The sequence below is a fragment of the Anguilla anguilla genome, chromosome 11 (genome assembly GCF_013347855.1).
Source record: "Anguilla anguilla isolate fAngAng1 chromosome 11, fAngAng1.pri, whole genome shotgun sequence".
Taxonomy (NCBI): domain Eukaryota; kingdom Metazoa; phylum Chordata; class Actinopteri; order Anguilliformes; family Anguillidae; genus Anguilla; species Anguilla anguilla.
Window position 1 is genome coordinate 36,981,097 of NC_049211.1, and position 14,576 is coordinate 36,995,672.

The following is a 14,576-nucleotide window of genomic DNA, read 5'->3' on the forward strand; positions in this document are numbered from 1 at the left end:
GAAGACTTCAGTCAGTCAGGGGTCTGCTCCAGGGATGGCAGGATTCAGTCAGGGGTCTGCTCCAGGGATGGGAGGATTCAGTCAGGGGTCTGCTTCAGGGATGGGAGGGTTCAGTCAGGGGTCTGCTTCAGGGATGGGAGGGTCCAGTCAGGGGTCTGCTTCAGGGATGGGAGGGTTCAGTCAGTCAGGGGTCTGCTTCAAATTTAGGAAAGAAATTGTGTATGTCAAATGTTGTTCATGGTTTGAGCTGAGCCCCTTAGTTCCAGTGACACGATTCTGTGCTTCCCCAATATATATACATACACACACATACACACACACACACACATATACATACGCACACACTTTCTGGAGCTTTCTAGAATGACATGGGTCCCATTATGTCTGGTGTAAAGCAAATATAGAATTTCACAGTAAAACCATCCTACCCACTGTCAAACATGGTGGTGGTAGTGTGATGGCATTGGGATGCTTTGCTGCCTTGGGACTTGAGCAACTTGCTGTTATTGAAGGAGCAATGAATTCTGCTCTGAAAAAAAAATTGAGAATGTCCAGTTATCAGTCCATGAGCTGAAGCTCAAGTGAAACTGGATTATGCAGCAAGACAATGATCCAAAACACAAGTTCGCATCTGAATGGCTGAAAGGAAACGGAATCAAAGATTTGGAGTGGCCTAGTCGAAGTCAGAATAATTTTTCACGGCGCTGTCCATGCGTGCTCTGCGGCGACTGCACGGTCACTCACCAGTCTGGGTCGCGGCGTCACCGATTGCGCGTCGCGCCTCCCCCTGCCTCCTGATAACGGGACCGGCGCAGACGCAGCAGAGCCTGGATTCAAGGCGCTGCTCTCCTGCCGGGCGAATTCGCCGCAGCATCTCTCTCTCCTGCTCAGAGCTGTCTGGGCCCGTGCTCCTGCTGCTGTCCACAAGATCCTGCTTCCCTATTACACAATCAGAAACTAACGGAGTGTCCAAGACAACTATCTGTTCAGGGGCACAGGTTTGATTGTGCCACCAAGGCATCGCGCGAACGAAACAACTGCTTCCGGATGTTTATTGGTGGCCCGGTGTGGACGCACTATACTGTAACTCAGGAATTGCAATATCCCAACTGTGTCCGTCATCTGACAAAACACCAATACCTCCTGCTGCACCATTACCACCCGTCCCGCTTCCCTCAGAACCATGAGAGGTTAGCGATGGATGTGGTTGGTCCTTTACAATACATTCTACAGATTTGTGAAACAATTTACAGATTTGTGAATCCATTCTACAGATTTGTGACTTTGGCTACAAAAATACCTCCATACCTTGTGAACTAAATGCTGTATCCTCCAGTCCCACTGGATGGCAGTAGTGTAAAGACATGGCTTTGCATAGCTAGTATGACTGTAGGAACGGGACCTGGAAAAAAAGGGGAGCTGGAGCACACTTAATATATTGGCAGTTAAGTTTTACTAATGCTCCTTTGTTTCAATCTGTATTTGGTGTCAAAGACAAAACAAATAAAATATTCCCGCATGAAAAGGAAATGTACGTGAACTGGAATGTGATTGGCTTTTTTCAGTTGTGAATGCATGGAAAATAGGTCACATTGATTGGTTTGCAGCTTCACATTTTTACGTCGCTGACTTTTGAAAATGCGAACTACAATTTTCACATGTGAAAACAAAACATGAATTAATACCTTTTTCCGCTCTCACGAGTGGTATTATTTGTATAGTTCATGTGGCTACTCTTCACATGATGGGTGTTCGCATGTGGTTTTTGAACACGTGATTTTTCCGGACAGGAACGTTCCAATGACAGGATGCCGAAACTTGAAGTTTGGCGGTTCAGATATTTTTTTGAGTTGTAGGCTAGCCCTCCTCCGAAAAGTGCTTATTTTCCGCAATAATTTGCAGCCATCTTGTAATTGAATTATTTACTCGTGATTAATTTCGACTGTCTTTATATGACAAACTTCCGAACAAACTTTTGCCGCCATTTATTTATTTTAATTGCGTCATACCCCGCCAATACGTACGCAACAGTTCACCCGAAAATCCCTTCATTTTTTCCGGTTCAGTAAAAGATTACTGAACAAGAAAAAAATATATATTTAATTTAATTTGCAGGGCATCGCATATCTAATGCGCTTAGCAAGACTATTTTAATGTTTGCTGCTTGTGAATTACGAATAAACACCGAGCATAGCCTAAAAGTATGGATGGAATGGAACATTTCAAGTAGTTTTAGTTTCATTATAATTCCTTACAAACCAAAACACTAAAATCATATGTGGCAGTGCCACACAAAGACTTTTTATTATTCCTGTGTAGGCTACGTTTGCAAGAATGTTTTAATACTGCACGTCTGCACCTGCATTTTATCGTTTTTTGGTGAGAGAGTTGAGAGCATTGGTCACTCGCAGCCCACCTTACGTCTTCAGTTAATTTATAATCTTGTGGCACTAAAATGCACAGTATTAAAATAATAAAATTATCCGTATTTGGACGCCCCCAGTGGTGAAGGGGGCATGAGATCCAGTCCAATTGGACCCAGTAATTGCTACTGGGTCCAACTGGAGTTCGCCCTAAAACAAATAAAGAGGTTGCACGCAACCTTCATGCCTCGTAGGCTATAACTTGCAGATTTCAGGAAACAACACAAAAAGCACTTCTGGCTCCGCGATTGAAATGCACTACACATGAGCAACCCACGCGGCACGTTCCGGGCTACCGAAGTGGCGATTTAAACCCACGGTTGGAAAAGGGTAAGGCTATGGAATAGGCTATGGAAAACTGGCAATACCAGTTGGCTGTCCAGTCCACCCTTCTCAGGGTACTTCCGTCGCTCATACCCTTCGAACACAGAAGCCTAAAAATAAAAATAAGTAGCGCCAACCCAAGCACAAACCCACGTGAGCAGTGTGAGTGAACTGAAGCTGAGTTTTTCAGTAGAACGGGCACCAATTTATTCAGAAGAAATCTCTTTCCGTCAACCCAGCGTTAATAAACGGTAAGACGCGGTAGTCTATTTTATAAGCTGTGACAGGGGTTTTACGTGTTTCAGTTTTCTTATTATATAAGTCAGATGAACGCACTGACATGCTAGTTATGACAGTAGTGTGCTTTGCTATAATGTAAGTGAGCGATCACCACCTATTCAATTAGCAACCTTACCTAATGCTCGCTGCTCGTGCTGTGAAAATTGGCGTAAAGAAACCTATTGATTGTGGAACCGTTAAACGAACCCGCGTGCTGTACGATGATCCAAAATAGACGCAAAATTCAGCTAACTTTTTCCATTAATATTAATTATATGTGGAATATTACGGCATTTTATATTACACATAATAATTTAAAAAGACAGACTGCTGTAAATGTCCGTAAGATTGTCCATCAGTTTAATACTGGAGCACTAATTAAACACCGATGTGTATGAGTTTGTATGAGTGAGTGGTGCAGCGTTGTGCTGGGCTGAGACTTTTTGAGTGGCAGGTGTTCACAGTGAGAAAAGGGCACATCAACCTTGAAAAGCAGCTCTACCAGACACAGTTATTACGTAAAGTATATTTTACCAAAACGAATGAGCAAAAATTAATGACAACAACAGTAATATAAAATTCTTATGTTTTTTAAATGCTTGGGCGCCCGGAGTCCCTACGTGTATGAGAGAGTGTGAGAGTGTGTGTGAGACTGTATGAGAAAGTGTGCCTGTATGTGAGAGTGTGTATGGGTGATTATGTGTGTGTGTGAGTGTATGAAAGAGTGTGAGAGTGTGTGAGACTGTATGAGAAAATGTGCATGTATGAGAGAGTGAGTGTATGCGTGATGTAAGTGTGTATGAGAGAATGTATGTGTGTGTATTTGAGTGAGTGCATGTTAACTGTTTGTTTCTTATAATTGAAGAGGTTTTCTCTTCCACAGCTCCCGAATTGCCATGCCTGCCACGACGACGAGCCTGGGGTATACCCCGCCGGACGGGGGCTGGGGCTGGGCTGTGGTGTTTGGCTCCTTCATCTGCATCGGCTTCTCCTACGCGTTCCCCAAAGCTCTCACCATCTACTTCAAGGAGATCCAGGAGTTCTTCTCCATCTCCTACAGCGAGATCGCCTGGGTTTCCTCTATCATGCTGGCTACCATGTATGCGGGGGGTAAGTGTGCGTGTATGCATGCGTGTGTACAGGAACAGTATGTGTCATGTGCTTATTTGGCTGATATCGCTTACTTTTAATTGTCTGAAGTGCATAGGGAATTAAAATACTCTTTCAAGGTACCTATGGTTGTGTGAATCCAAAGTAACAGTGCATGTGCTTGTGCAGTATGAAGTCACAGGAGTGGCGTCAAGTGTTTTTGTCACACAGTGGCTGTGTTAATGTGTTCCTCATATTCACGCGGGAAGAGATACACCACAGGTGCACCATCAGGGCTCCAGACTGAGAGTAAATTGTAGTTTTTGTTGATACTCGCGCTGGTAGGTCACGTGTGAGGTCACGTGTGAGTGAGCCGGTCTCCCCCGTCTGTGTCATGGGGGTAGGCAGCATCACGCGTGAACGGCTAGGGCACAGCATGCCATGCCACCGTTAGAGCCCCTTCCAAATGAAGTCGTCTATAGATGCATATTTTTATAAAAATGCACCACCATTAATGCCTGGGCCATTTAACACGAATTAGCGCAGCAATTATATAAGTAATTAACTGATGATTGTCACCACATTTATGTTGTTTCTCCTTTTTGTCTTTATTGTTTTGAGGCATATAGTCTGTAGAAACTTATAACACTGAGCAAAGGGTAGTAAGGATAAGGCACTGCACTGAGTAAGGATAAGGGCACTGCACTGAGTAAGGATACAGCACTGCACTAAGTAAGGATGAGGACACTACTGAGGAGTAAGGATAAGGGCACTGTACTGAGTAAGGATAAGGACACTGCACTGAGTAAGGATAAGGGCACTGCACTGAGTAAGGATACAGCACTGCACTGAGTAAGGATACAGCACTGCACTAAGTAAGGATGAGGACACTACTGAGGAGTAAGGATAAAGGCACTGTACTGAGTAAGGATAAGGACACTGCACTGAGTAAGGATAAGGCACTGCACTGAGTAAGGATAAGGACACTGTACTGAGTAAGGATAAGGGCACTGTACTGAGGAGTAAGGATAAGGGCACTGTACTGAGTAAGGATAAGGACACTGTACTGAGTAAGGATACTGCACTGCACTGTGAGGAGAGTAATTTATCAATATTGGTTTCCAGTGTCTAAATGAAACATTGCAGGAGTTATGTTTGTTTAAATACTGCAATTAAGTACTGATATGGCACAATGAAGTGGTTAATCATTCCCAAATCTGGCAAGGAGTTTCTTGGAGCAAAGCGGGGCAATATTACAAATTTCATAAGACTCACCTGAAATGTTTTGCCGGAACCCCTAATAAGTAATAGGTGAGTAAAAATAATCCAAGAAGGTGGCCAGTTCAAAATGGCGATGGCCGCAAGACATGTGTATGTTCCTAATGAGGGGTTTGTTCACTCTTCCAAGTTTGAAATCTCTGCAAAAGGACAGTACTCATTTTGCAGTGGACTTTCATTGGCTCATTTTTCAACCATGTTTTCCTATATCAAATCTCTATATAGAACTTTTGTGGAGCTTGGTTTAAAGAGGCCGTGTAAGAAATTTCATGAAAATTTGTCAATTTTTGTCGAAAAGGTAGCATTTTAAGTGTTTTTCAAAAAATTCAATATTGCATATAATCATCGAGAGAAATTTGTTTGGCCCCGTGTATCATATTTTGTTGCTGTTGGGCAGGGGTGGGAAACTCCATTCCTGGAGGGTTGGATTATGCCATTCCCTGTTACCCTGGCTCAGTCATCTTATTTGTCATAAACCTCAGCACCAATTCATTCATAGATTAGACCACAATAAAAAACAAACAGCACGAGCGTACGGGTGCAAGAACTTTCATCAGCCGTTGCTCATATAATGGAATGTGGCTGAAACGTCAGATCCTGTGACAGACAGGGCTGATTGAATAACTGAGAGCAGAAGCTGGTCAGATATGGCCTTCCTCGCCCATCCCTGCGGTACGCCAAGCGGAGTTTGTGCGTGCGCATAGTATCAGGTGTCCGATCGGCGCCGCGTTTTTATTAGGATCCAAGGGTTCAGCCAGCACTCTGACCAATTCTGGCAGGGCTTTGAGATATCAGGGAGTTATTTGCGGTGAAGGGGCAGGAAAATGCAATCCTAAAAAAAAACCAATATGGCTCCAACACCTCTGGCGCTTGGACTCCGAATAAACACATTAGAAATAGTGATAATGATTAAAATAAATAGCAAATGTAAAACAATAATTAACTGTGAAACAATACAGAACTTATATATAGTTGAAAGCAACTTCATAGAAGTATGTCTAAAAATGCTATACAACAATGCAGACTGTTCCATGGCCTATCAATGTTACCGATATTGTGTGTGCATTTTTGTACCTGTGTAATGTGTAATGTGTGTTGTATTTTTGAATAAACTGTGCAAAACTCTCTCTCCTCCCTCGCCCCCCTGTGGTTGCAGGTCCCGTGAGCAGCATTCTGGTTAATCGCTATGGCAGCCGGCCCGTGGTGATTGCCGGTGGGCTTATGTGTGGGGTTGCTATGGTAACCGCTTCTTTTGGCAATTCCATTATGCATTTGTATATATGCATTGGCATCATTGGAGGTATTCGCCACATCATTTTTATTCACATTTACTGTTTGTAAGCTGTGTAAACATGAATATGTATTTTCTGGACACAAATATTTATGCTAGATCCCTCCTGTTGAATTTTTAATTACAGACGAGTGGTGTTTTATTGAAAATGCATGCTGAGGCTGTTATAATTCAAAGGTGTGTCAGAAAAAGGGTCTTCACAATTTCCATTTTTTAATTTATAGCCTTTCTATGGTGTCCTGCTTTAGACTAAGCTTCTAGGTCTTGGATACAGGGTCACTCTAGTTTTGGCTGGACTGGGATAGGAAGGGCATATGGGGATAAAGTTCAAGGGTCCCTCTCTTCCCAACCCAATAAAACGTTTTTTTCAACGGTTCAATGAGGTGGATGCACTCCTGCTCATTGGCCACTCATTGTTTGAACAGCAGGATTTCAGCACAGTTTGCACACCTGTCCTTTAAGTTAGGATCTTCTATACAGATCCACTCAGGTGTGGAGTGAGAGGTTCCCCTGTGGTCCAGTGCAGGTGGATCATTGTAACTGCGGTACTGGCTACTTCAACAAACGGCCTTTTCTTTTCCCACTATGGTCGAAGGGTGGCAACTTTCCCACTCTAATATGTGGCCGATTCTGCCCCTGATCCAATTTGTTCATTTGGCCGTAGATACAGTATCTGCGACAACACATACTGTAAAAACACTAGTCAGTGAGAGAGGAAATGTAGTCAAATAAAAATGAGAAATAATCCATATCATGATGATCATGTACCCGGAAACACGGTGGTGAACAGTCAATCATTAAAGTAATGTGGCAGAGCCATCTGTCAGAAGCCCTTTGTACTGTGCCCAGGAACTTGCTGACATGGCTAACAAAAACAGCTTCCAAAATCATCTCAGATATGAGAGTAGATTATTTGCTTTGCAGCTTTGCTCCTGCTCAGAGCAAAGTTTCTTTCGAGATACCCTCTTCAATGTTCTGTCCTGGAATATACCGGAACAGCTATGTGATATGCTGTTTGTCACGAAGTTAAAATGAGGGTAAGCAAAACCAATGCAGGCCAGTGTTATTCTAAAACACACACTTATTAAACAGTAAACATAACTAAATACATACAATAGTTGCACTCCTGTACAAAGTAGGCTACACATCAGCCAGATTTCATGAGCTGACACCAAAGTTCAGTAGTGAAGATCACACTGCTCACTGGCTTAAGTGCACTACATGGCCAAAAGTATGTGGACACCTGACGTCCAACATCTCATCCAAAATTATGGGCCTTAATATGGAGTCGGTCCAGCCTTTGCTGCTATAACAACCCCCACACGTGAATCATTGCTGCTGGGACATTTTGCACCATTATCAATGAATAATAATATTTATCCTTAATACTACTGCTAGCTAACATAACATAACATAAGACGAGAACAGGCCATTCAGCCCAACACTGCTCGTCTATTCCTACCACTAAACTATACTTAATGCATAGTTTACCTAAAAGCTAGATGGTATCTAACACTGTATCAAACCGAGCCTTGAATACCCCCAGTGTTTCTGCCTCCACTACAGGTCCAGACAAGCTATTCCACACATTGACTATTCTCTGTGTGAAAAAATATTTCCTGATGTCTGTATGAAATTTACCCTTTGCCAGTTTCCATTTATGCCCCCTCGTTCTGCTAACCGAACTCAAGTTGAATAATTTCATGTAGTTCACTTTATTAATCCCTTTAATAAATTTGAAAGCCTTGATCAAATCTCCCCTAAGTCTTCTGTTTTTTACTATTGTAGCTGCCAATTTCAATCAAGTATGGGTGTTGCACCGCCCACAGTCTTCCTGTGGCTCAGGCTGTGGGTGGGGCGGGGGGGGGGTGGGGGGTGGGGGGGGGGGGCGGGGGTTTGTGCAGACCAGTGAGCGCTGAGTCAGTACTGCTGGGCTCGCCAACCTCAGATACCAGCAGTCTGTGTGAACCAGTTGCTCTCTGATTGGTGGAAGTGTGCTGCCCTATAATGTGCTGAGTTACATGGGGTGTGGTTTTCTCTGGCTGTCCTAATGTTCTCACTGCAGCAGCTGCAGGAGCTGGTCTGAATGACCTAACTCTACCAGAGGCAGTCAGCCCGTTCTGTGAATGAGGGAGGATCTCATGAGTAGAGATTAGGGGTGGGGGAAGGAGGGGGAAGGAGGGGGTCTGGGGGGGTGAGATGCATGCCTTATACTAACCAAGCAGACTAGAAAATTAATAAACAATAATACATAAATGAATATTACTTTGACAAAGACAGGATGTTGAAACGTGTCAGTTTGTAACAGTGAAGTGAGCATTTTATAATGTAATGCTTATATGCACAAGGACATACACACACACACACACACAAAATGCATACCCTATACTAACCAAGCAGACTAGAAAATTAATAAACAGTTTAAATAATATCAGTATATGTCGTATGTCTTTATCAGAATGTGCCATATTTGGAATAAGGCCTTATTCAGGGTACTTAAGTGCTGTTTGCATAACCCATGTGTTATTCGGGATATTGTTTTATTCAGGATATTATTGGAGTGTGAGTGTGCATGTAAACATACCAAATTGTTCCCTATTTGACGACTAACTTCTGAACCATGCTTTTGTTAATATAGTTTTAGTTGGCCACTTCAGTTAGCTGAAACTAACGTTCACAAAGTTCTGGATGTAGTACATTACACATACAGTAGTGTTTGTAATATGATTCTCTAATGTGTAGTGTTTGTAATGTGATGTTCTAGTGTGTAGTGTTTGTAATGTGATGGTCTAGTGTGTAGTGTTTGTAACGTGATGGTCTAGTGTGTAGTGTTTGTAATGGGATTCTCTAATATGTAGTGTTTGTAATGTGATGGTCTAGTGTGTAGTGTTTGTAATATGATGGTCTAGTGTGTAGTGTTTGTAACGTGATGGTCTAGTGTGTAGTGTTTGTAATATGATGGTCTAGTGTGTAGTGTTTGTAACGTGATGGTCTAGTGTGTAGTGTTTGTAATATGATGGTCTAGTGTGTAGTGTTTGTAATGTGATGGTCTAGTGTGTAGTGTTTATAATGTGATGGTCTAGTGTGTAGTGTTTGTAATTTGATGCTCTAGTGTGTAGTGTATGTATTGTGATGGTCTAATGTGTAGTGTTTATAATGTGATGCTCTAGTGTGTAGTGTTTATAATGTGATGGTCTAGTGTGTAGTGTTTATAATGTGATGGTCTAGTGTGTAGTGTTTGTAATCTGATGCTCTAGTGTGTAGTGTTTGTAATCTGATGCTCTAGTGTGTAGTGTTTGTAATCTGATGCTCTAGTGTGTAGTGTTTGTAATCTGATGGCTCTAATTGATCTTGAGCTTGATTTTACAGGGATGGGCCTCGCCTTCAACCTCCAGCCTGCCCTCACTATAATCGGGAAGTATTTCCTGGTCAAGAGACCAATCGCAAACGGCCTGGCCATGGCGGGAAGTCCGGTGCTCCTCTCCACCCTGGCTCCGCTCAACCAGTTCCTGCTTGACAGCTTCGGTTGGAGGGGCGCATTCTTCATCCTTGGAGCCATAATTCTGAACAGCTGTGCGGCTGGGGCCCTCATGAGGCCTATTGGCCCCAAGCCACCGCGAAATCCGGAAAACCCCAGCGGGAACGGTGCCGGGAAGGCCAGCGTGGAGGACGGAGGCGGGAAGGCCAGCATGGAGGACGGAGGCGGGAAGGCCAGCATGAAGGACGGTGGCGGTAAGGCCAGCCCGGAGGATGGTGGCGGTAAGGCCAGCCCGGAGGACGGTGGCGGGTCCCAGGACGTCGGCCTGTTGAGCGGCCAGGGTCCGCGGAAGAGGACAGGGTGCGCGGACGGAGTCTGCAAACTGATCGATCTCTCTCTCTTCAGGCACCGCGGTTTCCTCATTTACCTCGTGGGCAACGTCATCATGTTTTTCGGTTTCTTCGCGCCCATTGTTTTCCTGGCCCCGTACGCCAAACACATGGGCATCGACGAGTACCAGGCGGCCTTCCTGCTCTCCATCCTGGCCCTCGTGGACATGTTCGCTCGGCCCGCGACGGGGATGGTGGCCAACTCTCGCTGGGTCCGGCCCAGGATCCAGTACTTCTTCAGCCTGTCCGTAGCGTACAACGGCGTCTGCCACCTGCTGTGCCCGCTGGCCACGGGGTACGCGGGACTAGTCGTCTATGCCGTCTTCTTCGGCGTGGCGTTCGGCATGGTCTGCGCCTTGCTCTTTGAGGTTCTGATGGACTTGGTCGGAGCTCAGCGGTTCTCCAGCGCAGTCGGGCTCGTCACCATCATCGAATGTGGACCTGTGCTTTTAGGACCACCGATAGCAGGTGAGTGAGTAGTACTATAGTACTGGCTCTTTGGAGTGTGGACCTGTGCTTTTAGGACCACCAATAGCAGGTGAGTGAGTAGTACTATAGTACTGGCTCTTTGGAGTGTGGACCTGTGCTTTTAGGACCACCAATAGCAGGTGAGTGAGTAGTACTATAGTACTGGCTCTTTGGAATGTGGACCTGTGCTTTTAGGACCACCAATAGCAGGTGAGTGAGTAGTACTATAGTACTGGCTCTTTGGAGTGTGGACCTGTGCTTTTAGGACCACCAATAGCAGGTGAGTGAGTAGTACTATAGTACTGGCTCTTTGGAATGTGGACCTGTGCTTTTAGGACCACCAATAGCAGGTGAGTGAGTAGTACTATAGTACTGGCTCTTTGGAATGTGGACCTGTGCTTTTAGGACCACCGATAGCAGGTGAGTGAGTAGTACTATAGTACTGGCTCTTTGGAGTGTGGACCTGTGCTTTTAGGACCACCGATAGCAGGTGAGTGAGTAGTACTATAGTACTGGCTCTTTGGAGTGTGGACCTGTGCTTTTAGGACCACCAATAGCAGGTGAGTGAGTAGTACTATAGTACTGGCTCTTTGGAGTGTGGACCTGTGCTTTTAGGACCACCAATAGCAGGTGAGTGAGTAGTACTATAGTACTGGCTCTTTGGAGTGTGGACCTGTGCTTTTAGGACCACCAATAGCAGGTGAGTGAGTAGTACTATAGTACTGGCTCTTTGGAATGTGGACCTGTGCTTTTAGGACCACCAATAGCAGGTGAGTGAGTAGTACTATAGTACTGGCTCTTTGGAGTGTGGACCTGTGCTTTTAGGACCACCAATAGCAGGTGAGTGAGTAGTACTATAGTACTGGCTCTTTGGAATGTGGACCTGTGCTTTGAGGACCACCAATAGCAGGTGAGTGAGTAGTACTATAGTACTGGCTCTTTGGAATGTGGACCTGTGCTTTGAGGACCACCAATAGCAGGTGAGTGAGTAGTATTATAGTACTGGCTCTTTGGAATGTGGACCTCTGCTTTTAGGACCACCGATAGCAGGTGAGTGAGTAGTACTATAGTACTGGCTCTTTGTACTGCAGAGTTTCAGTGCCTTCAGAAAGTATTCAGACCCCTTCACTTTTTCCACATTTTGTTATGTTATAGCCTTATTATAAAATTGATTAAATTGATTAATGTTTATTCTCATCAATCTACACACAATACCCTTATCTTTTTCTCAAAATTAGTGTAGACCAGCACATGAATTACTAGTGTCTCATGTTATCATATTATCATCAGATTCAATACGCAGGAGATGGAGAGTTTAAAATTCCTAAAACAATTTTAAACCCTGCAAAATAATCTCAAAATAACTCAGGTGTATAATTCCACAGAATGTCTGTTCAGGTAAAGAAACCTTACCTTTTCACCTTTGGTGAAAAAGTAGCAGTTTGTGAGTAAGAGCTTTTGGATTTTGTGCTGCACACTGAAATGTGTGTGCCATTCCTCTTTTATCCTGCAGGGGCACTGGTGGACATCTTTATGGATTACAAATACATGTACTACGCCTGTGGGGTCATGATGCTGGCTGCTGGAATCTTCCTCTTCGTCATGAACTTCTACAACTACAGGCGCCTGGAGCAGGAGGAGAAGGAGAGGCTAGCGGCGGCAGTGGAGGTCAGAGCTGGGAATGAGGAGTCCACCGTGAACGGCACAGGAGAGAAGAAATCCGTGGAGGAGGAGGTGCCAGCTCCGGAAGACAAGGGAGAACCTGCGTGCACTTTTGAGACAGAAACCTAATCTGCTGCATATCCGAAAACGGTATGCTAGCAGTTAAGCTAGCAAACCTTCCTAGAATATGAGCAGTGGTCAATCTGCAAATCAAAAAAAAACATTTGGACTTTAAGGCTAAATGGACAGAGCTAGCCTGATGGCTAAGCCATTTGAAGTGGTGGAAGCAGGTTGCAATCATGTGTTTTTTGAAGTTAGCCACATTTTACATTTATGCCAAAGATGGAACAATGGGTTCAATTTCAGTATGAATTTAACCAGTGTAACAAAAGATAAACCAAGGATTTGACCAGTTTTCTCAATGTTGATTATAAAACATGCTATACACATCAAAATAATTAATTCCCTTAACAGTTTGTATCTAAGTGCTGAATGTTTTCGTATTTATTACCACAGTATGAATGACAGGTCAGGCGCTGCTTCCCTCCAAGAGGCTTTTGGAGTCAGATGGTGTAGGGGTCAGCGAGTGCCGCGAGAAGGAAGTTTCCGGAGTGAAGGGGGTAATGCTATACCGTGTGATTTCTGTGGGACACACCAGGCCGAATTTAGGTTTTTAAAACAAAGGGTGAATACTTATCAATTAAGTCATTTTCAGGTTTTTATTTTCATTAGAAGTCTGAAGCCATCTAAATGCTTCATTTTTCATTTCTCATCTCATTCATTTTCTCATTATATAGAGTTACTTCCACAGAAGTAAACAAACCACATTCAGATAAATAAGACAAGAAATAATTAACGGGGGTGTAAACTTTAGAGCGTTGTATGGCTTTTCTAATAAGGGTCTTGTTGAGGTGTAATTGTGAATGTGACTGACAGTTTTACCCCATATTCAGTCGACCAGTCAGTCTGTAACTGTGGCTCCACTGTACAGTCATGTGACCTTGGGGGAGACAAGGCTTATGGGGACCAGACTCAGTCTGGTAGACCCATTGTGTGTGTCTTACTTCATTTTTTTTTCCAGCTAGTTTAATTATGGTTGCTGAAAACATATTCAAGTCCTACCAGAATATTTTTCCTCAGAATTATTTTAACACAATTCACTCTTGGCTCATTGGCATTTGCACTGTTATTGAACTTATTTGCGACTCATGGCTTAGTTTCAAATGAGCAGCGCTGGTATTCAATCAACATCTGTCTTTAGCATTAACTGCCTATTGGCAGAAGCAATGACAAAAACCGGCCAAGCTCGGGTCCCGAACGAAAAGCAGCACAGTGCTTGCGTTCAATGAGTACAAATGTTGATTAAATACAGGCTGCAGTCGATATAGATCCACTGATTTGACCTGTCTGTCATTTAAAATGTAAAGGAATCATCAGTCATAAAACACATTCCAGAAAACAAAGGTTGTATTTCATCTGACTGCTTAAAAGCTCTGCAATGTGAGTCCATATTATTATTATTTTTTGCCATTTTCTCCCATTTCCTCCCCAATTTAGTCGTTAAACCAATTCCCTGTGTGTATCGCAGTCCTGGTCAATGCGCTGTTGTCTGTCGGTCTAGGGAGGGTGTAGATTACCACATGCCAGCCTCCGATACATGTGGAGTCGCCAGCTGCTTCTTTTCACCTGACAGCGAGGAGTTTCACTGGGAGAGCATAATGTGTGCAGAGGTTCATGCTATCTCCATCAGATCCCCTCCCTGCTGAACAGGCACCCCGACCAATCAGTAGGAGTCGCTAATGCAACGATCAGGACTCATACCCTCACCGGCTTCCCACCCGCGAACACTGCCAATTGTGTTTGTAGAAACGTCTGACCAAGCCGGAACTACCGCT

General features: G+C 44.0%; 1 protein-coding gene across 2 annotated transcripts; it reads left to right on the plus strand.

Moving 5' to 3' along the window:
* Positions 1 to 2,589: 2,589 nt before the first annotated feature.
* On the plus strand, positions 2,590 to 14,139 carry LOC118208676 (monocarboxylate transporter 2-like). 2 transcript variants are annotated; one of them, XM_035383565.1, is made up of 5 exons: positions 2,590 to 2,753; positions 3,910 to 4,136; positions 6,550 to 6,693; positions 10,054 to 11,019; positions 12,533 to 14,139. In XM_035383565.1, the coding sequence occupies exons 2-5, from the start codon at positions 3,923 to 3,925 to the stop codon at positions 12,808 to 12,810; spliced, it is 1,602 nt and encodes a 533-aa protein (XP_035239456.1). In that variant the 5' UTR covers positions 2,590 to 2,753; positions 3,910 to 3,922; the 3' UTR covers positions 12,811 to 14,139. The 2 variants fall into 2 exon arrangements, with proteins under 2 accessions (XP_035239456.1, XP_035239457.1); XM_035383566.1 differs by lacking the exon at positions 2,590 to 2,753 and adding an exon at positions 2,841 to 2,998.
* Positions 14,140 to 14,576: the final 437 nt, after the last annotated feature.